The 23,622-nt window shown below is 37.2% G+C and overlaps 1 protein-coding gene across 2 annotated transcripts in view; it reads left to right on the top strand.

Moving 5' to 3' along the window:
* TWSG1 (twisted gastrulation BMP signaling modulator 1) overlaps positions 1-23,622 on the top strand; it is a 73,744-nt gene that overhangs the window by 14,754 nt on the left and 35,368 nt on the right. For both annotated transcript variants that reach the window (XM_047828719.1, XM_047828720.1), the window contains exon 3: positions 21,796-21,895. In XM_047828719.1, coding sequence (XP_047684675.1) covers positions 21,796-21,895 — 100 coding nt within the window. The remainder of the gene's footprint in view (positions 1-21,795; positions 21,896-23,622) is intronic.

Raw genomic sequence — 23,622 nt, 5'->3', positions numbered from 1 at the left:
TAACATTTTGAGGAACTGCCGAAGTATTTTCCAAAGTGACTGCATACATTTCCACCACCAGTGTATGAGGATTCCAGTGAACCTATGCCCATTTTTTAAATTGGCTTATTTGTTTTTTCATTGTTGAGTTATGAGAGTTCTTTATATATTATGACTACAAATCACTTATCAGAAAACTGAGTTGCAAGTAATTTCTCTCATTCTGTGGGTTGTCTTTTTACCTTCCCGATGATATATATCATTTGCAATACAGAAACTTTAAGTTTTGATACAGTCTAATGATCTCCTTGTCCCAATGATCTAATAGTCACAATGACCTACTTGTGTATTTTCCTCTGAGAATTTTATAGTTTTAGCTCTTAATATTTAGGTCTGTGATTTATTTTGAGTTGATTTTTGTGCATTCAACTTTATTCTGTTCCAGCACCATTTGTTGAGAATACTGTTTCTTCCCTGTGGAATTTTCTTGGCACGTTTGTTGAAAGTAATTGACCAAAAGGATGAGTTTATTTCTGAAATTTCACTTCTATCCCATTTATTTATATGTTTATCTTATGTTCTCTTGATTGCTGTAGCATTGTGGTATATTTTGAAATCAGGAAGCTTTTAGCACAGAGCCCAAGTTGGGGCTCCATCTCATGTACCATGAGATCATGACCTGAGCCAAAACTAAGAGTCCAATACTTAACTGAATGAGCCAACCAGGTGCCTCTCCCCCAGTTTTGTTCTATTCAAAGATTGTTTTGACTATTTTTGGTCCCTGGTATTACCCTATGAATTAAAAAATTTTTTATGGGTATTGAGGAGGGCACCTTTTGGGATGAGCACTGGGTGTTGTATGGAAACCAATTTGACAATAGACTTCATATATTGAAAAAAAAATTAAATGAACATAAAATAAAATAAAATAAAACAAAATAAAATAAATTTTTTAATGTTTATTTTTGAGACAGACAGAGCACGAGTGGGGGAGAGGTGGAGAGAGAGGGAACACAGAATCTGGAGCAGGCTCCAGGCTCTGAGCTTTCAGCACAGAGCCCAACTCTGGACCCGAACCCACAAACCGCAGATCATGACCCGAGCCAAAGTCAGATGCTTAACCAACTGAGCCACCCAGGCACACCTACCATATGAATTTTAAAATCAGTTTGTCAATTTCTACAATAAAGCCAGCCTTGGATTTTTTTTTTTAATAATAGCCTTTACTTTTTAGAGTAGTTTTAGATTTACAAAAAAATTGAGCAGAAAGTGCAGAAAGATCCAGCATACTCCTTTCCCATACACACACCCACTCTTTCCCCAATTATTAACGTCTTGCATTAGTTGGTACATCTGTTATAAGTGATGAACCAGTAGCGACACGCTATTATTAACTGAAGTCCATTAGGGTTCACTCTCTGTGTTGTATAGTTCTATGGGTTTTGACAAATAAATAATGTCATATATCTGAGATTACAGTATGGCCCAGAATAGTTTCATTGTTCTAAAGAGCTCCTGTGCTTCCCACCTGATCCTTCCTACCTCTCCCTGAGACCCCTTCCTAGACTTTGGCAACCAGTAATCTCTTTTACTGTCTCTATAGTTTGCTCTTTCCAATTTGTCGTATGGTTGGAATTATACAGTATATAGCCATTCCAGACAGCTTTCTTTCACTTAGCAATGTACATTTGGGGCTTTTCCATGTCTTTTTGTGGCTTGATAGCTAATTTCATTTTATTGCTGATTTAGATTGCATTTTATAGATATATCATAGTTTGTCCACTGCTTCCAAGTTTTGTCAATTAAGAATAAAGCTGCTGCAAATATCCATGTGCAGATTTTTGTGTGACCATAAATTCTCACCTCATGGTAAATACCAAGAAACACAATTGTTACATCATATTCTAAGAGTATGTTTACTTTTCTAAGAAACTGCCAATGGAGCACCTGACTGGCTCAGTTGGTTAAGCATCTGACTCTTGATTTTGTCTCAGGTCACAATCTCATGGTTCCTGAGATCAAGCCCTGGGTTGGGCTCTGTGCTGACAGTGTGGAGCCTGCTTGGGATTCTCTCTTTCCCTCTCTCTGTTTGCACCTCTCCTGCTCTCTCTCTCTCTCAAAATAATTAAACATTAAAAAAAAGAGGGGGGGGGACTGCCAAACTGTCTTCCAAAGTGGTTCTATATCCTTGTCAACATTTGACATTGTCAATGTTTTAAATTTTAGCCATTCTGAAAGGAGTATATTGGTGTCTCATTTTCTTTTCTTTTCTTTTCTTTTCTTTTCTTTTCTTTTCTTTCTTTCTTTCTTTCTTTCTTTCTTTCTTTCTTTCTTTCTTTCTTTTTTATTGTCAAGTTAGCTAACATACATTGTAGTCTTGTTTTAGGAGTAGATTCCTGTGATTCATCACTTACATACGACACCCATTGCTCATCCCAACAAGTGCCCTCCTCAGTGCTTATTACACATTTTCCCCACCCCCCAACCCCTGACCCCATTAAACCTCAGTTCTCTGTTTTAAGAGTCTCTTATGGTTTGCCTCCCTCTCTGTTTCTTATTTTTCCCTTCCCTTCCCCTATCATCTTTGGTTTAGTTTCTCAAATTCCACATATGAATGAAATCACGTGATATCTGTCTTTCTCTGACAGATATATTTTGCTTAGAAGAATACCCTCCAGTTCCATCCACATTTTTGCAAATGGCAAGATTTCATTCTTTTTCATTGCTGAGTAGTATTCCATTGTATATGTATACAACAGCTTCTTTATCCATTCATCAGTTGATGGACATTTGAGCTATTTCCACATTTGGCTATTATTGATAGCACTGCTATAAATATTGGGATACATGTGTCCCTTCAAAAAGCATTTCTGTATCCTTTGGATAAATTCCTAGTATTGCTGGGTCATAGAGTAATTCTATTTTTAATATCTTGAGGAACCTCTACACTTTTCCAGAGTGGCTGTACGAGTTTGCATTCCCAAAAACAGTGCAAGAGGGTTCCCCTTTCTCCACATTCTCACCAACATCTGTTGTTTCCTGAATTGTTAATTTTAGCCACTCTGATCGGTGTGAGGTGCTATCTCATTGTAGTTTTGATTTGTATTTCCTTGATGATGAGTGATGTTGAGCATTTTTTCATGTGTCTGGTAGTCGTCTGAATGTCTTCTTTGGAAAAGCGTCTATTCATGTCTTCTGCCCATTTCTTCACTGCATTATTTGTTTTTCGAGAGTTGTTAAGTTCTTTATAGATTTTGGACATTAACCCTTTATCTGATTTGTCATTTGCAAATATCTTCTTCCATTCTGTCAGTTGCCTTTTAGTTTTGTTGATTGTTTCCTTTGCTGTGCAGAAGCTTTTTATCATGATAAGGTAATTTTTGCCTTTATTTCCCCTGCCTTTGGAGACATGTCAAGTAAGAAGTTGCTGTGGCCAAGGTCAAAGAGGTTGCTGCCTGTTTTCTCCTCTAGGATTTTGATTGTTTCCTGTCTCACATTTAGATCTTTCATCCATTTGGGGTTTATTTTTGAGCACAGTGGAAGAAAATGGTCCAGGTTCATTCTTCTGCATGTTGCTGTCCAGTTCTCCCAGAAACATTTGCTAAAGAGACTTCTTCCCACTGGATACTCTTTCCTGCTTTGTCTAAGATTACTTGGCCATATATTTGTGGGCCCATTTCTGGGTTCTCTATTCTGTTCCAATAGTCTATGTGTCTGTCTTTGTGCCAATACCATACTGTCTTGATGATTACAGCTTTGTAATACAGGCTAAAGTCCAGGATTGTGATGCCTCAAGGTTTGGTTTTCTTTTTCAACATTGCTTTGGCTATTTGGAGTCTTTTGTGGTTCTATACAAATTTTAGGATTGTTATAGCTCTGTGAATAAAGGTGGTGCTGTTTTGATTGGGATTGCATTGAATGTGTAAATTGCTTTGGGTAGTATTGACATTTTAACAATATTTATTCTTCCAATCCATGAGCATAGAATGTTTTTCCATTTCTTTGTGTCTTCTTCAGTTTCTTTCATAAGCTTTCTTTTTTTTTTAAATTAAAAAAAATTTTTTTTTTCAACGTTTATTTATTTTTGGGACAGAGAGAGACAGAGCATGAACGGGGGAGGGGCAGAGAGAGAGGGAGACACAGAATCGGAAACAGGCTCCAGGCTCTGAGCCATCAGCCCAGAGCCTGACGCGGGGCTCGAACTCCCGGACCACGAGATCGTGACCTGGCTGAAGTCGGACGCTTAACCGACTGCGCCACCCAGGCGCCCCTCATAAGCTTTCTATAGTGTTCAGCATACAAATATTTTGCCTCTTTGGTTAGTTTTATTCTTAGGTATTTTATGGTTCTTGGTGCAATTGTAAATGGGATTGATTCCTTGATCTCTTTTTGTTGCTTCATTATTGGTGTATAGAAATTCAACCGATCTCTGTATATTGATTTTATATCCTGCAACTTTGCTGAATCCATGTGTCTGCTCTAGCAGCACTTTGGTGGAGTCTTTCAGGTTTTCCATGTAGAGTATTATGTCATCTCAGAAGAATGAAAGTTTGACTTCTTCTTTGCCAATTTGGATACCTTTTATTTTGTTTTATTGTCTGATTGCTGAAGCTAGGACTTCCAACACTATGTTAAACAACAGTGGCGAGAGTGGACATCCCTGTCATGTTCCTGTTCTCAAGGGGAAAGCTCTCAGTTTTTCCCCATTGAGGATATTAGCTGTGGGCCTTTCATATATGGCTTTTATGATGTTAAGGTATGTACCTTCTAGCCCAACTTTCTTGAGGGTTTTTATTAAGAAAGGATGCTGTATTTTGTCAAATGCTTTTGCTGCATCTATTGACAGGATCATATGGTTCTTATCCTCTTTTCTATTAATGTGATGTATCACGTTGATTTATTTGCAAATATTGAACCAGGAATTAATCCCACTTGATCATGGCAAATGATTCTTTTAATATACTGTTGAATTCTATTTGCTAGTCTGTTGTTGAGAATTTTCACATCCATGTTCATCAGACATATTGGCCTGTAATTCTCTTTTTTTAGTGGGGTCATCATCTGGTTTGGTAATCAAGATAATGCTGGATTCATAGAATGAATCTGGAAGCTTTCCTTCCATTTCTATTTTTTTGGAACAGCTTCAGAAGAATAGATATTAACCCTGCTCTAAATGTCTGGTAGAATCCCCCTGGGAAGCCATCTGGCTCAGGATTCTTATTTCTTGGGAGATTGTTGATAACTGATTCAATTTCTTCATTGGTTATGGGTCTGTTCAGATTTTCTATTTCTTCTGTTTGAGTTTTGGTAGTGTGTAAGTGTCTAGAAATTTGTCCATTTCTTCCAGATTGTCCAGATGGTATGTAATTTTTCATGGTATTCTCTAATAATTGTTTGTATTTCTTTTTTTTTAATGTTTTATTTATTTTTGAGACAGAGAGAGACACAGCATGAACGGGGGAGGAGCAGAGAGAGAGGGAGACACAGAATTGGAAGCAGGCTCCAGGCTCTGAGCCATCAGCCCAGAGCCCGACGCGGGGCTCGAACTCGCAGACCGCGAGATCGTGACCTGAGCTGAAGTTGGACGCTTAACCGACTGAGCCACCCAGGCGCCCCAATTGTTTGTATTTCTATTTTATCTATTTGGGTCCTCTCTTTTTGAGAAATCTGACTAGGGGTTTATCAATTTTGTTCATTGTTTCAAAAACCCACTTCTTAGATTCATTGATCTATTGTTTTGTTTTTTGTTTTTTGTTTTTGTTTTTTGATTCTATATTGTTTATTTCTGTTCTAATCTTTATTATTTCTCTTCTTCTGCTGGCTTTGGGGTTTGTTTGCTGCTCTGTTTCTAGTTCCTTTAGGTGTGAGGTTAGGTTGTATATTTGGGACCTCTTTTGCTTCTTGAGATAGGCCTGGACTGCAAAGTATTTTCCTCCTAGGACTGTCTTTGCTGCATCCCAAAGGGTTTAGACTGTCATGTTTTTATTTTCATTTGCTTCCATATGTTTTTTAATTTCTTCTTTAATTTCCTGGTTGACCCATTCATTCTTTAGTAGGATGTTCTTTAACCTCCATGTATCTGGGGGCTTTCCAAATTTTTTCTTGTGGTTGATTTCAAGTTTCACAGTGCTATGATCTGAAAATATGCATGGTGTGATCTCAATCCTTTTTGAGGGCTGTCTTGTGACCCAGTATGTGATCTATTTTGGAGAATGTTCTGTGTGTATTCAAGAAGAATGTGTATTCTGGAGCGCCTGAGTGGCTCAGTCCAACTGAGTTCAGTCGGTTGGGTGTCCAACTTTGGCCCAGGTCATGATCTCATGGTTCGTGGGTTTGAGCCCCGTGTCGGGCTCTGTGCTGACAGCTCAGAGCCTGGAGTCTGCTTTGAATTCTGTGTCTCCCTCTCTCTCTGCTCCTTCCCTACTCATGGTCTGTCTCTCTCTGACTCTCAAAAATAAATAAACATTGAAAAAAAAATTTTTTAAATTAAAAAAAAGAAGAATGTGCATTCTGCTGCTTTTGGATGAAAAATTCTGAATATATCTGTTAAATCCATCTGGTCCAATGTGTCATGCAGAGCTGTTATTTCCTTATTGATTTCCTGCCTAGATGATCTATACATTGTTGTAAGTGGAGTATTCAAGTCCCCTATAATCATGGTATTATTATCTATACATTTATTTATGTTTGTGATTAATTGACTTATATATTTGGGTGCTTTCTTTTTTTTTTTTTTTTCAACGTTTTTTACTTATTTTTGGGACAGAGAGAGACAGAGCATGAACGGTGGAGGGACAGAGAGAGAGGGAGACACAGAATCGGAAAGAGGCTCCAGGCTCCAAGCCATCAGCCCAGAGCCTGACGCGGGGCTCGAACTCACGGACCGCGAGATCGTGACCTGGCTGAAGTCGGACGCTTAACCGACTGCGCCACCCAGGCGCCCCTGGGTGCTTTCTTGTTAGGGACATAAACATTTACAATTGTTAGCTCTTCTTGATGGATAGACTCCTTAATTATGATATGATGCCCTTCTTCATCTCTTGTTATAGTCTGTGTTTTAAAATCTTGTTTGTCTGATAAAGTATGGCTACTCTGGCTTTCTTTTGACATCCTGTAGCATGATAGAAGCTTCTCCACATCCTCACTTTCAATCTGCAGGTGTCCTCAGGTCTAAAATGGGCCTCTTGTAGGCAGCAAATAGATGGATCTTGTTTTTTCATCCATTCTGATACCTTATGTCTTTTGATTGGGGCATATAGTCCATTTACATTCAGAGTGATTTTTGAAAGATATGGATTTAGTGTCATTGTGTTATCTGTAAGTTTTGTGCTTGTAGTGATGTCTCTGGTCCTTTGTTGTTTTCTACTCACAGAGTCCCCTGTAGGTTTTCTTACAGGGCTGGTTTAGTGGTCATGAACTCCTTTAGTTTTTATTTGCCTGGGAAAGCCTTTAATTCTTCTGTTCTGGATGACGGCCTTGCTGGATAAAGGATTCTTCGCTGCATAATTTTCCTATTCAGCACATTGAATATTTCCTGCCCCTCCATTCTGGCCTGCCAAGTTTCACTGGACAAGTCTGCTACAACCCTTATGTGTTTACCCTTGTAGGTTAAGGCCCATTTGTCCCTAGATGCTTTCAGAATTCTCTCTTTATCTTTGTATTATGCCAGGTTCACTATGATATGTCGTGGTGTTGACCTGTTTTTGTTGATTTCGAAGGGAGTTCTCTGTGCCACTTGGACTCAGATGCCTGTTTCCTTCCCCAGATTAGAGAAGTTCTCAGCTGTAATCTGTTCAAATAAACCTCCTGCCCCTTTCTCTCTTTCTTCTTCTTCTGGAACTCCTATGATACAGATATTATTTCATTACATTGAATCACTTAGCTCTCTAATTCTCCCCTCATGTTCTAGTAATTTCCTTTCCCTCTTCTTTTCAGCTTCATCATTTTCCATAATTTTATTTTCTATTTCACCTATTTGCTCCTCTGCTTCTTCCATCCTTGCTGTCACTGTATCTAGTGTATTTTGCATCTCATTTATAGTACTTCTTAATTCATTGTGACTATTTCTTAGGTCTTTAATCCCTGCAGCAATAGATTCTTTGCTGTCACCTATGCTTTCTTCAAGCCCAGCTATTAGTCTTATGACTGTTACTCTAAATTCTTGTTCAGATATGTTGTTTATTTTGAGCAATTCTCTGGCTGTCGTTTCTTCCTGGAATTTCTTTTGAGGAGAATTCTTCAGTTTTGTCAGTTTGGGTAGGTTTCTGTCTTTTACGTGGTTTAATAGCTTGTCATGTGTCCTGTACCTGCAAAAAATACTATATTAAAAAGGGATCATACACTGTCCAGGGCCTGCCACTTCAGGAAATGTTTTTGGAGTGTGTTGCGTGCAATCTGCTGTTGTGTATTTGACTGCTCAATCCCACTGGTCGGTCCTCTGTAAAGCTTCTACTTGCTGGTAGTGGTGGATTGTTTGGACCTTCCACGAGGTGTGCTTTGATTTGTTCATTGAAGTAACCCTGGAAAAAAAAACCAAGCAGAGAATCAAAGAAACTATAAAGCTTAATCCAGAGGAAGAGAAAGGAAAATAAAAAGAAGGAGATTTAGAAAAGGTATAAAAAGAATAGAGTAAAAATGCCTGATTAAACAAACATAACAGAGAAAGAAAGAAAGAAAGAAAGAAAGAAAGAAAGAAAGAAAGAGAAAAAGGGGGGTAAAAAATATATATAATAAGAATTACATTATTTTATATATATATATATATATATATATATATATATATATATATATATACTGTTGTAGATCTTAAATCTGTTCTCACCTTCCTATTCTGCATTCTGTGAGATTTCCTTGACTTTACCTTTGAACTCTTTTAATTGAATTTTTTAATTTTAGTAATAACTCTTAAATTCCAAGAATGTCCTATTTTCGACTTGTCAGTTTTTTATATTAACACTTTTACTTGCTTTTGAATGCAGTATTTTCTCAGATATCACTGAGGATACTTATTACAAGTTTTGTTGGCAGAGGTGGAAGTGTGTATGTTTCTCACCTCCCTCCCCATTTTGTTACCTAGATTTCTTTTTTCCTCTAAGACTGTTTTTTCTTTTAGTTTATATCTCTTTCATGTGGCAGGTTTTCCTCAAATGTATGGTGTTCCTTAGCTTTCTATTATAGTTAAGAATGAGGCAAAAAAAAAAAAAGCCTGGTTGGGAGATAGCATAGGCAGGGCTGACATACACAGACTGGAAGGTATCACTTCAGGGGCAGGGAAGCCCTTGGTGCTGGAATGTGTTCTCTGCTCTAAAGCTGATCACTTTCCTGGAGAGATGTTAGTTAGTTAGTTAGTTAGTTAGTTAGTTAGTTAGTTAGTTAGTTAGTTAGTTTTGATTGGCCAGTTTTCTTGCTGTGGTTGTGATGGGTGGGTATTCATTTCCTTTTGCTCTTTTATGTGTGTGTGTGGGTGGGGGGTAACCTGACTCGCCTGATAGAAACATGAACTTTAATTTTAATGTCCTCTTTTATTTCTGTTGTCTTAAGTTGAAGAACAGATTTGCTACTGGTGTTTCATGTACCAAGAATTGCTAACTGGGGTCATTGGATCCCTTAAAGGCTTCAGGCGATACCCAAAATTATATTCAAAATTGTATGTGTACAGTTTCTTGGGAAAAATGTCCATACCTGTCAGAAGGTTCTCAAAGTGGTTGATGGTCCTAGAAAGGTTAAGAATTACTGGGATTTTGCTTTCCATTGCACATGCTAAGTTATCATTGAAAGTCTGCATGTTGACATTTTAGATGACAACGTTAGATAACTTTTCTCCTTAAACTATGGAAGAACAGCAGGTACAGAAATGAAGGTGGGAAATAAGTACTCTGAGAAAGGCAATTCTATAGAAGTTCAAAGAAAGATATTACTTCCCTTGTCGAGGGAATTTAGATTCTCTTTTTGTTATTTTGGTTTGGTTTGAACGTCCTCTGTAGTGTTGAAATGATCAGGATAAGTCACAACATTTGTTTATGTTTGAGCCTTCTGCAACTCATGAAATGACCAAGTATAAAACACTTTCCCTGGAAGTTCATGGTCATGTAAATATTTTTTACCAGCATGGTTGCAAGGCAGCGTGGTCATTTCTGCCACTCCTACAAGTTGCTATGCAGAAGGGTGGTCCCTATATAAATATTTATTTTTTGCTTCTGGCAGGAAAGAAATCTAACTTTAAACGTCAAGAAAGTAAAATTGTCATCGTGGTGTATTTCCTTGCTCATATAATGAGTGGTTTAGCTGTACTATTTCAGGGGGAAAAGTGGTCATATAAGATTTTGTTTTTAACAAGATCTCTACTAGTTTTTCTTCTTCTGTGAAAAGAAGATTTAAAATTTGTATTCATAGTATGCTTCTACCCCAGAAATCTCAAGACCTATTTTGTACTATGAACAGAAAAACCCCTTTTGACATGTGAGTGCTTCTTTGGCTAATATTTATGGTCATATTGGGGATGATATAAACATTATATTTCATAAAAATATTCAAACTTATGTTCAGAGATTATTGATCCATTACTTTAGCACTTTATTGGTTATCTGAATATTTTGCACTTTCTTGTATTAAGTCAACAATCAGCTTTTTATTCTAAAAATTAATTTAACTGTCAAATCTTAGATTTTCTGAACTAAGTTATAATTTCTAAATAACTTTTTATTTTTTAAAAAAATTTTAGCGTTTTTAATTTATTTTTGAAAGACAGAGAGAGACAGAGTACGAGTTGGGGAGGGGCAGAGAGAGAGGAAGACACAGAATCCACAGAAGGCTCCAGGCTCTGAGCTGTCAGCACAGAGCCTGACGCAGGGCTGGAACCCACAAACCGTGAGATCATGACTTGAGCCGAAGTCAGACTCTTAACCTACTAAGCCACCCAGGTGCCCCTAAATAACTTTTTATTAATCTAGTTTCTACAAGTGTATTTTGTCTTAAGTTAAAAGTATAAATAGTTCAGAGGCACCTGGCTGGCTCAGTCAGTTAAGTGTCTGACTCTTGATCTCAGGTCAGGTCTTGATCTCAGGGTCATGAATTCAAGCTCTGTGCTGGGTGTGAAGCCTATTTTTAAAAATATATAAATTTACATGTACATATGCATATGTATGTATACACACACATATGTATAAGTACTTCAGGTAACTTCAGGTCTTCTTAATCACAGTAAAGTAAAAAATTCTCTTTCTCTTCCTTGTTTTTTTATTCAGTGCTAAATTCCACATTAGTCTCTTGCTATACTTATCTTGATTTGTTACTATACTAGTAATATTTTGGTTTATAATATACAGTGTTTCTTCTTTCCTCAAAAAGACATTACCTTATTTTACTACAGTGTTTTTTCCTCTTCATTCTGCTTCACTGCTCTTAAAAGTTATGGTTGCAAATCATTTTGTACTGTTACCGTCAAGTTAGCTTACGTGCAGTGTATACAGCGTGCTCTTGGCGTCAGGAGTAGATTCCCATGATTCATTGCTTACATACAACAGCCAGTGCTCATCCCAACAAGTGCCCTCCTCAATGCCCATCACCCATTTTCCCATCCCCCCACCCCCTCTTCAATCCTCAGTTTGTTCTCTGTATTTAAGAGCCTCTTATGGTTTGCCTCCCTCTCTGTTTGAAACTATTTTTTCCCTTCCCTTCCCCCATTGACTTCTGTTAAGTTTCTCAAATTCCACATTTGAGTGAAAACATCCGATATTTGTCTTTCTCGGACTTATTTCACTTAGCATAATACTCTCCAGTTCCATCCACATTGTGGCAAATGGCAAGATTTCATTCTTTCTCTTTGCCAAGTAGTAGTCCATTGTGTATATAAACCACATCTTCTTTATCCATTCATCAGTTGATGGACATTTGGGCTCTTTCCATAATTTGCCTATTGTTGAGAGTGCTGCTATAAACATTGGGTACATGTGCCCCTATGAATCAGCCCTCCTGAATCCTTTGGATAAATTCCTAGTAGTGCTATTGCTGGGTTGTACTGTTTTGCTTCAGTTAACACTTTATGGAAATCTTTGAAGTTAATGTCCAAAAGTAATGACTTAGGCCTGATGTAATTTAAGTGAAGAATAAGTCATTCTCTCCCTTCAAATGTTTAATGCAGTTAGAGTAGCTGCAAAAATAAACTAAAATTTATTTTCATTGGCTTTTTCACCTGTTGAATTATTATATTAAAACAAAGATGAGGATTTCATTGAGACCCTTGGAAATTTTCAAATATGCACAAAACAGGGAGTATAGTAAAATACCCCCGTACCCAGTTTGCTTATCAATCAGCTTCAACAGTGATCCACATGTAGCCAGTCCAGTCTCATTTCACCCCATCTGGATTATTTTAAAGATGTTCATTGGGGCACTTTTAAAGTAAGTAGGATTACAATTTTGTGACCATGTTTATATAAGAAATGGGTGCCGTTAGATATATTTAGGTATATACATGAACTTGTTTGCTGGTTTATTTAGCCTCTAAAAGAATGAATTCTGTTTTCAGTAGTGTTTCACTTAAGTTTATATTACTTTCAGGGAAAGGTGTACCAATCAAAATTATAAAGAGCACCATGATAATAAGATTCAGATTAGATGCTGCTGTGCCAAGTTTGAAAGTTTGTCTGATGTCCTCCTTAAATAGTGCTAATATATCAAAACAGATTTATTGTAACCTAATAATAATTATGCTTTTGCATAAAGATTAATTTTTGAGGATGTTTTATTTTATGTGTTTGTGTTTAAATATCCATTTGTTCTAAGTAAAGTTTGTAAAAGTACTATCAGCATAGGTACCATTCAATGTTTTGTTATTACTGGGGCGCTTGGGTGGCTAAGTCAGTTAAGCATCCTACTTTGGCTCAGGTAATGATCTTGTGATTCATGAGTTCGAGCCCTGCATCGGCTCTGTGCTGACAGCTAGAGCCTGGAGCCTGCTTCGGTTTCTGTGTGTCCCTCTCTCTCTGCCCCTCCCTCACTCATGCTCTCTCTCTTTCTCTCAAAAATAAATAAACATTAAAATATTTTATAAAAAGCTTTGTTGATTACTGATGCTTAAGTGTTATGCATTTACTTAATTAGCTTTGTTTGTATGTTGCTGGGGGGTATTTTTTTATTTTTATTTTTTAATTTTAATTCCACTAGAGTTAACATACAGTGTTAGTTTCAGGTGTACAATATAGTAATTCAACAATTCTACACATTACTCAGTGCTCATCATGGTAAGTGTACTCTTAATTCCCTTCACCTAAATCACACATTCCCTCCCACCTGCCTCCCCTCTGGTAACCATCAGTTTGTTCTCTATAGTTGAGTCTGTTTTTTGATTTGTCTCTTTTTTCTTTGTTCATTTGTTTTGTTTCTTAAATTCCACGTAGGAGTGAAATCATATGGTATTTGTCTTTCTCTGACTAATGTATTTCACTTAGCATTATATCCTCTAGAACCATCCATGTTGTTGCAAATGGCAAGATTTCATTCATTTTTATTCCTGAGTAATATTCCACTGTGTGTGTGTGTGTGTGTGTGTGTGTGTGTGTGTGTGTGTGTGTGTACTGCATCTTCTTTATTAATTCATGTATCAGTGAACACCTGGGTTGCTTCCATATCTTGACTATTGTAAATAATGCTGCATTGGGGCGCCTGGGTGGCTCAGTTAAGTGTCTGACTTCGGCTCATGGGTTCATCTTATTGTTCATGGGTTCAAGCCCTGCGTCAGGTTCTGTGCTGAAAGCTTGGAGCCTGGAGCCTGCTTCAGATTCTGTGTCTCCCTGTCTCTCTGCCCTTCCCCTACTCACACTCTGTCTCTTAAAAATAAGTAAATGTTAGGGGCACCTGGGTGGCTCAGTTGGTTGAGCGACTGACTTGGGCTCAGGTCATGATCTCGTGGTTTGTGAGTTCGAGCCCCGCGTTGGGCTCTATGCTGACAGCTCGGAGCCTGGAGCCTGTTTCAGATTCTGTGTCTCCCTCTCTCTCTAACCCTCCCCCGTTCATGCTCTGTCTCTCTCTGTCTCAAAAATAAATAAAACATTAAAAAATAATAATAATGAAAAAAGTAAATGTTACAAAAAATTTTTTTTAAATGCTGCAGTAAATATAGTGGGTACATATATCTTTTCAAATTAGTGTTTTTGTAATCTTTGGGTAAATAACCAGTAGTGAAATTATCGAATCATGTAGTAATTCTACTTGTAGGGTTTTTTTTTGATAACCTCCATAATGTTTTCCACAGTGGCTGTACCAGTTTGCATTTCCACCAAACAGGCAAAAGGGTTCCTTTTTCTCCACATCTTTGCCAACACATGTTGTTTCTTGTGTTTTTGATTTTAGCCATTCTGACAAGTATGAGGTGATATCTCATTGTGGCTTTGATTTGCATTTCTCTATTGGTGTTGAGTTGTGTAAGTTCTTTATATATGTTGGATATTAACCCTTTATCACATATGTCATTTGTAAAAAACTTCTCCCATTCACTATGTTGCCTTTTTGTTTTGTTGATGATTTCCTTTGCTGTGCAGAAGCTTTTTGTTTTGGTATACTCTCGGTAGTTTGTTTTTGCTTTTGTTTCCCTTGCTTCAGGAGGCATATCTAGAAAAATGTTGCTTTGGCCAATATCAGAGAAATTACTACCTATGTTCTCTTCTAAGAGTTTTACAGTTTTAGGTTTTGCATTCAAGTCTTTCATCCATTTTGAGCTTATTTTTGTATATGGTGTAAGAAAGTGGTCTACTTTCATTCTTTTGCATGTAGCTGTCCAGTTTTCCAGCACCATTTATTGAAGGAATTGTTTTTTTCCCACTGTATATTCTTGCTTTCTTTGTCAAAAATTAATTGGCTAAATAATTATGGGCTTATTTCTGGGCTCTCTGTTCTGTTCTATTGATCTATGTGTCTGTTTTTGTGCCAGTAACATACTGTTTTGATTACTACAGCTTTGTAGTGTATCGTGAAATCTGGGATTGTGATACCTCCAGTTTTGTTCTTTTTCAAGATTGCTTTGGCTATTTGGGGTCTTTTGTGGTTCCATACAGATTTTAAGATTATTTGTTCTGGTTCTGTGAAAAATACTGTTGATATTTTGATAGGGATTGCATGAAATTTGTAGATTGCTTTGGGTAATATGGATACTTTAACAATATTTCTTCTCCCAATCCATAAGCATGGGATATTTTTCCATTTGTTTGTCTCATCTTCAATTTCTTTCATCATTGTTTTATAGTTTTCAGAGTATAGGTCTTTCACCTCCTTGGTTAAGTTTATTCCTAGGTATCTTATTCTTTTTGGTGCATTTATAAACGGAATGATTTTCTTAATTTCTCTTTCTTATACTTCATTATTACTGTATCAAAATGTAACAGATTTCTGTATATTTATTTTGTATCCTTCCATCTTCTGAATTAATTTATCAGTTGGAGCAGGTTTTTGGTGGAGTCTTTAGGGTTTTCTATGTATAGTAGCATGCCATCTGTAAAGAGTGAAAATTTTACTTCTTCCTTACCAATTTGAATGCCTTCTATTTCTTTTTCTTCTTCTCTAATTGCTGTGGCTAGGACTTCCTAAGATATTTACTTTCACTTATAGGCCTTTGTGTGGTCGTATGTTTTAATTTCTCTTGAGCAAATACCTAGGAGCAGGACTGCTGGGTCACCAAAGCCCTTAGATCTCACTTGGATGCCAAAGCCTGTAAGGGAAAATCCACCATCTCATCCCCTTTTTATGACTGAAAAACTAAGACTCACTATTACACGCTACAGTTTGTGGGTTAGGACTTAAATCTAGATCCTGTAAATCCAGGTCATTTCCTGTCTATGCCTGTCATGTTCTTTTCAGTGATGATGTTTCCCTGTTTTAAGAACAGTGCTAATAGATTTCTGGATCTTGGCAACAGTTAGAGAATGGAAATATCTATCAGTAACAACACCAGAATATAAACAAGATTCTTCCTCAAGTTATTAGCTTTCACTGCTGGCCTGGAAAATTGGAAGTTCATAAAATTATGAACTTAACTCTTCAAGGCTAGTCTTAGACGAATACTACCCTCTCTCCCTGTTTATTTTGCACAGAGTTTAAGATCTCACCAAAACCTTTATGGTATAGACAGTAGACTTGATTGACTCTTGCTTGAATAATTGTGTAAAAATCTCTGAATTCTGGCATTCAAAGATTTGAAATTCTCTGAGATATCCAAGATTTTTCTAATACAAAGGTAATAAAATACATTTTAAATTATTAGACTCTTTCCCAAAACTTTTCATCCTGCCAGATTTTCATTTCATATAAAGTTTTCAAGCAGCTTACCAAATTCTGGCTGAACACTCATGCTGGTCAATATAGGATAGCCCAAATGTATACATCTCTGTTTCCCCTTTAGTATGAAGTTTTGATTTTTTTCTATCATAAACTTATTAAGCAATGTGATTACTATACTTAGCATCTAGCACAGTACTTCACGCAGAGAAAAGAGGTCTTATCCCATGTTACTCTCACTCTAGCATGGAAGAGCAGTGCCGGTAGAACAGCCTGGTCAGAAGACCTGATGTCAGTGTCCCCGTGGTGGGAACTCAGACGAATTACTAACCTATTCCTTCTCAGCCTTCTCATCTGTGCCATGAGCAACATCCACACTTTCTCCAAGACTTGCAGAGTAGGCAAGCAGATGATATGGTCATTAACGAGCTGAAGCAACAAAAGAATTAAGTATTAAATTCCAACTCACTGGTTTTGCAACTCTTAGCCAGTGATACTTACTTTACCTTTACAAACAATGATTAAACTTGGGCAATAGCACTTCTAATTGTATTCGGGTAGAGAGTGAAAGATATAATAATGCCTTTGATTAAACAACCTAAAGGATTATCTAAGTTTAATTATGGGTTCATTCTCTCTAAGAAAGTAATAACTATAATTATTGAAATGCTAAATTAATAAGAAATAAGCTTTGTGTTTCTCATTGCAATGTTTAAAAAGCAATAACCAAAACTGGGGTCAAATCTCAGCTTCTTACTAAGGAAACGATATACAAATTTTATACTCTTATTTAAAAAATGAGGATAATAACTGCCTTGAAAGGGGCTTTACGAGAGTTGAGATAATGCATATAAAATGATTATTAGCACAGTGCCTGTTAGTGTTACATAAAACCTGCTTAGGAACTTTAGGGTAGGTAGTAGCAGTAAACAAGTGGAAGCACTGAATCAGTCTTTATTTTGAACTTCTGTGAACTTTGTGTTAGGCTGTGATCACATGTTCCATTCAACTGAGTGGTACTCAAGTTTGGTCAAGTAAGGTTAGTAAAATATATAAACACCCAGTCCAAACAGAAAAATTCCACATCTCAAAAATCAACCATATTTTCCACTTAAGTACCAGAGACTTTAAAATAATAGAAGAATAGAAGATAGTGATTAAGCTTTTGATAAAGAATAAGAAACTGGGACCCCCGGAGAGGCGGTACCCAACCACATACATCTGCTTCTGCACCTGCCTGTGCACTGGCTCCTAGGAGCATTGTTTACAGTGAGACCTGGACCTTCTCAACCTCCTCGACCCACACGTGGGGTCATTCAAGGTGTCTGGGTCTGACGAGCCAGGCCTACGCCAAGCTGCCGCATGGCTCTGGAGGTGCCACAGGCGGCAGAGCAGCCCCAGTGCACCCCCTGGCAGGCATTTAAAAACAACACATTTTAAATTAAAAAAAAAAGTGAACAAGATGTGGAAGGGATCGGGATTTAAGGTCTATTTCTGAATTTTGAATATACTGTTATGCAGTTACTAAATTATGTTGACGGATTTTTACGAGAGGGAAATGCTTATTTTTTTAGATCAGCAGAGCATACAATCGTTATTTTGCTAGAAATGTGTAGGAATTTGCCAAAGTGGGTGAAACTTGGGTGTTTTTCCTTCTACTCTAGTATATATTTTTCAGTCTTTTATAGTTTAAAAAAATACTTAAAATATTTTAAAGAATTTTTTGGGGCGCCTGGGTGGCTCAGTTAAGCGTCAGACTTTGGCTCAGGGTCAGGTCATGATCTCAGGGTTGGTGAGTTGGAGCTGCGTGGGGCTCTGTGCTGACAGCTCAGAGCCTGGAACCTGCTTCGGATTCTGTGTCTCCCTTTGTCTCTGCCCCTCCCCCATTCACACTCTGTCTCTCTAAACAAGTAAATAAACTTAAAAAAATTCTTTTTTTCAAATGTTTATTTATTTGTTTTGAGGGAGTGGGGGGCAGGAAGAGAAGGAGACAGAGAATCCCAAGCAGGATATGTGCCTCTTGGCCTCGAACTCACAAACAGTGAGATCATGCCCTGATCTGAAGTCAGATGCTTAACCAACTGAGCCACACAGGTGACCCCAAAATACTTAAATTTTCTTAAAGCATCTTTGTTATCTTTACTGTAGCCTCTTTGGGAAAGCTTTTCTGGTTACTGAAGATTCATGTATGTCTTCATAACTAAAACTGTTAAAGCTAAACGTTTCTTTTTAAATGAGTGAGACTGCTTAATTTAAAAGGAACTTTTAATGGTTTTCTGTGATCCTTGATTCATCACAGAGTTACATACTGAGTTGATTTTTTTTCTTTTGTATTTCCAATACTCGGGTTCAAAGCACGTTAGAAGCATTTTTTTTTTTTTAGAAACATTCATCCTAACCATAGTTTTCTTGTGCTGTAAAGAAAATTACAGTGTACATTTCCAAAGATGTTTATGACCAAACATTCAATAATGTGATTTTGGAAGACACGTAAAGTGACTAGGAAGGAATAAATTGCTTGGTGAGCCACACATGGTTGTTATTCATCATGATTTACACATGGAAATCCATTGCTATTTTTTTCTTGACTTAACAATAGTCATAAAGCAAACGGTTTCCATATATGTTTGCTCTCTTGACCTTCAGTGAGGTTTTTGAGATCCTAAATGCCATATATTAAATTTGCCTGGAATTTTCTCCTGGAAAATAAGAAATTGTCTGTTTGAAAATTGAAAAGGTGCAAATGCTGACTAAAAGGTTGGTTTCAGGATGTGATCTCATTTTCCTTAGTTTTCAGTCTCCTGAAAAGAATGCTGACATGAGCTATGAAGAATAGAGATGTTTTGATATGTTTTGAGGCCTATTTGCTCTGTAAAATGTCTTAATTTATGTGGGTAAGTTTGTTTTATTAAGGCAAGGATTTTTCAGTCGTTTCTGTAGTAAAATGGAAAGAAAGGAAAATATTAGCTGGCATACTGTTACCTGGCATTCAACCAGTTTTAGCAGTAATTTTTACCAAGAAAGTCTTAGCCTGCACTTTTGTTATTTTAGTAGTGCAGAAATAAAGCTTATCTTCAAGTTATTTCTCTCATGTCTTAGCTTCCTATAGCCTCTCCCTTTATATTCTATCAGTAAATTATAAATTATTAAGCATATTGCTAGAGTACATTATTCCATTACACTGACATGTAAAAGTACAAGCATCTATTAAGAGGGCATGAAATAGATTTAATCTTGAGGGCTACATAATCCAGGCAAGTTGAAGCGACTTTTAAATGGCCTTAGTTTTAACCTTCCATTAGTTCCCAGTAATCTTAAAGTATCACCACCCTTTCATTCCAATTTAAAACACCTTGCAGATACCTGATGGTAAAAAGGCATAATGAACGCTCGAATGACTCAGACCGGATGCCATTGCATTGACATTCATTTCTGCATTATTTAGCATGATATACAGTAACTCATTTAATAAGCTATTTGGAAGCCTCAATAGATAGAAAAAGGAGAGACTTATTCTGTGAATAAATTTGTTACTTTCTAGTTTGCTTCTCCTGAGTTAAATAGATAATGTAAATACAAGCAACTAGAGAATAAAGGGACACTAGGTATAATGTAAATTAATATTTGAAAGAAGCTTTATTTCTTGTGACTAAGTGGCAAGCTTTCTAAAACTAAAAAACAAAAAGTATCCTAAAAGCACCATGTGTACTCAGAAAATGTTCTCTTGTTCCAAAGACAGGACAGACAGGTTTTTATGGAGAAACCAGTCACAAAATAGATCTTTGGCAACTCTGATTTTCTAAATTTCCATGTATGTTTGAGCTTTTCTGGATCAAGCATCCCAGTTTTATGATGAAGCATCTGTACTTTTCAGGAAGTCCCTTCCCTTTTAGTCCTTCTCTTTCTAATAGACTTAACAAAGTTACCGAAGGTCTGCAGTAAGTGAATTCAGCTTGATTGTACAGAGTTTTGAAGAACTAAAATACTACTACTTGCATGTATCATCAGGTCACAGGTATACATCGGGATCAAACTAATCTAATTTTCTAATTAGTTAGAAAATAGTACAAGTGTCGACTGCCGAAAATGCTGTGAAATAGCTAGGGAACTTTTAGAGAAGAAGAAAAAAGCAATTAAATATCAAGGGTGCAAAAAATCATGTCATACTAGAACATTGGAGTGACTCTAGTAGTCTAGAAATGTAATAAGATGAATTTAATAAGAATGAATATTATGTGCTATGTTAAATTTTTTTCAAAATGTATACGGTATCTTTGGGGCACCTGGGTAGCTCAGTGAGTTAAGCTTCCAACTTTGGCTCAGGTCATGATCTCATGGTTTGTGAGTTTGAGCCCCACGTTGGGCTCTGTGCTGACAGCTCAGAGCCTGGAGTCTGCTTTGGATTCTGGGTCTCCCTCTCTCTCTGCCCCTCCCCTGCTCACATTCTGTCTCTCTCTCAAAAATAAGTAAATAAATAAAAATAAAAATGTATATGGTATCCCATAAGCCGGGGAAAGCTAGGTAGGCAATGGTGGCTACAGAATTCTCTTTACGTTGGGTTTGTTTAGGAGTGGTTGTCTGGTGGCAAGGAGGCTAGAGGAATTACCTGGGAGCTTCATTTGAGAAACAAGCTGTATTAATTAGCTTTTGTGGAGTGACAAATGACTCCAAAGTTTAGTGGCTTAAAACAGTAACCATTTGTTTAGCTCCTATTTCTGTGGGTTGGCCATTTGGGCCCATATCAACTGTATGGTTTTTCTGGTCTCATTCTTATGTCCATTGTCAGCTGCTGGTTGGTTGGAGGCTGGATGAGAGAGGAAGGCGTCCAATGGACCAACTTGCCCGTGTGGCCTTCTTCCAGGCTACACATGGCAGCTGGGAGAAGTTCTAAGAGGAGGAGTATAAGCACTCAGTGCCATGGAGACCCAGACTCAGAACTCACACGATATCATTTCCACCAAATTCTGCTGATTAAAGCTAGTCTGGAAATAGACACTGTCCTTTGATAGGAAGAGCTGCAAAGTTACATTGCAAAGAGGGTGGGTGGACATAGGGAGGAAATAATCGCTGCCTTCTTTTAAATAGTCTGCTGCACCAAGCACACTCTTTTAATATGTTGTAGGTCAATAAAAATAGCAGTTTTTGAAAGACTCCACGTATTGAGAAAGCACAGCTCCTGCTACAAGCTGGCTATTCATTTAATTTATACAATGAGTCTAATAGCTGAAAAGCAGGTTTTGTGCTTGTACTGAACTATTTTTCAAGGTAGTGTAGGGGGTAAAGTAATGGGTTATAAAGTAAAAGGTTTTCTTTGGTTTCACAATAAGATAAAAGCATCCAAAATAGATCACTGAATCCATCCAAAAGAAAATATAAATCTACTTGACATTGTAGATATTTATGTTCTTACAAACAGTTAATGATCTTGAATAAAAAATTGTGAAGAGTAAATGAGTATAAATGCATATATGGGGGGGTTGTTGCAAAAAACTAACAGTTTTAAATATGGTTGTTTGAAATTTTAAGTTTGAACATCTATCTTATTTCCAGGAGCTCTGCCAGTGCCGACCTGGAGAAGGGAATTGTTCCTGCTGTAAGGAGTGTATGTTATGTCTTGGGACCCTTTGGGATGAGTGTTGTGATTGCGTTGGTAAGTTGACATGCAGTAAAGTTTAAAGTTTCTCATCACAGAATCCTTGACTTTAAGAGACTTTAAATAACGTAAGTGTATTTTATGTGTATAGACTAGTGTGAGTATAAGCTGTAGTAGATGGATGGAACGTTAGTTGAATAGTATTTACATGTATGTGCATTTTTATTTTTATAGAAAAAGGTCTGGAAGGAAATTCAAAGTGCTTATTTTGGGGAAGTGCGAATGGAAGAACAATGGAAAAGTTTTTACTTTTTATTTTTAATTTTTCATAGTGTTGAATTTTTAATAAGAAGCATGTGTTGTAGTTGCAATTAAAATTAGGAGTTAGTATATTAAAAATAGGTTATCTTCCTTTTATGTAAGACTTCAGTAAAAGATCCTTGAGAAACTGAACGCTTTTTTTAAGGGCTTTCTGAGGAATGGTCTCCAAGAGGTATTAAGTGAAAAAAAAAAAAAAGGCAAGGTGTATGAAAGTGTGTTTATGGAATGTTATCACTTGTGTTTTAGAAAGAAAACTTACATGTGTAGACTGTTGACAGGGGAAACATTCATCATTCTCCAACCAGTGAACCCTTTTCCATCCTCTGAAACCACAGTTCAGGTGTCCCCTTGTCTCACAAACACCCTTTTTTTAAAAAAAAATTTTTTTTTTAACATTTATTTATTTTTGAGACAGAGAGAGACAGAGCATGAATGGGGGAGGGGCAGAGAGAGAGGGAGACAACAGAATCGGAAGCAGGCTCCAGGCTCTGAACCATCAGCCCAGAGCCTGACGCGGGGCTCGAACTCATGGACCGTGAGATCGTGACCTGAGCCGAAGTCGGACGCTCAACCGACTGAGCCACCCAGTCGCCCCCAAACACCCTTTTTTTGACTGAGATAAGATCCACTATGTTGTTCAGATTGTCTGCTTCTGTTGAGTTGTGTATTGCGTGCTACTATGATTGTTTTGCATGTCTCTTCCAACAGTATAAACTCCTTCAGATCAAGGATGGTGTCATACTGATCTTTTAAAATTAAGTTCTAGGGGCGCCTGGGTGGCGCAGTCGGTTAAACGTCCGACTTCAGCCAGGTCACGATCTCGCGGTCCGTGAGTTCGAGCCCCACGTCAGGCTCTGGGCTGATGGCTCAGAGCCTGGAGCCTGTTTCCGATTCTGTGTCTCCCTCTCTCTCTGCCCCTCCCCCGTTCATGCTCTGTCTCTCTCTCTCCCAAAAATAAATAAACGTTGAAAAAAAAATAAAATAAAATAAAGTTCTATTTTTATCAAAGTGGGATGTATGCACATACCTAAGGTACATGCACATTGTACTTAACCCCCTGGCGTCTTCTTCCCAATCCTTTGATCTCCTGCATCAGAGACAACAACTTCTGGCTCTTCGGTATTATGTTATTTCCATAATTTTAAATAATGTCCTTATGCTGTTCTCTTGATTCTTTGAATTTAGAAACTACTAGTTGACTTCTTATTATGGTAGATGATAATTTAGCTCTCGTATCTCTTATCTTCCCAGGATAGTTTTATCACTACTTCTAGTTAAATCAGTAATTACTTTAGCAATTCATTGAATAAATTAGTGTTACATACTAGTTTGATGCATGATAGTATGGAAACTCATTTATTAAATGGGCAATCCTATTATCTGTCTTTTTGTATTGAAGTATACTTCCTAAATGATTTCTTAATCTTCTAAACTTCATATCAGTGTTTGAAATTTTGGCTTTC

Source organism: Prionailurus viverrinus, chromosome D3 (assembly GCF_022837055.1).
Source record: "Prionailurus viverrinus isolate Anna chromosome D3, UM_Priviv_1.0, whole genome shotgun sequence".
NCBI classification, from domain to species: Eukaryota; Metazoa; Chordata; class Mammalia; order Carnivora; family Felidae; genus Prionailurus; species Prionailurus viverrinus.
This window is presented reverse-complemented; position numbering and strand designations above follow the sequence as displayed.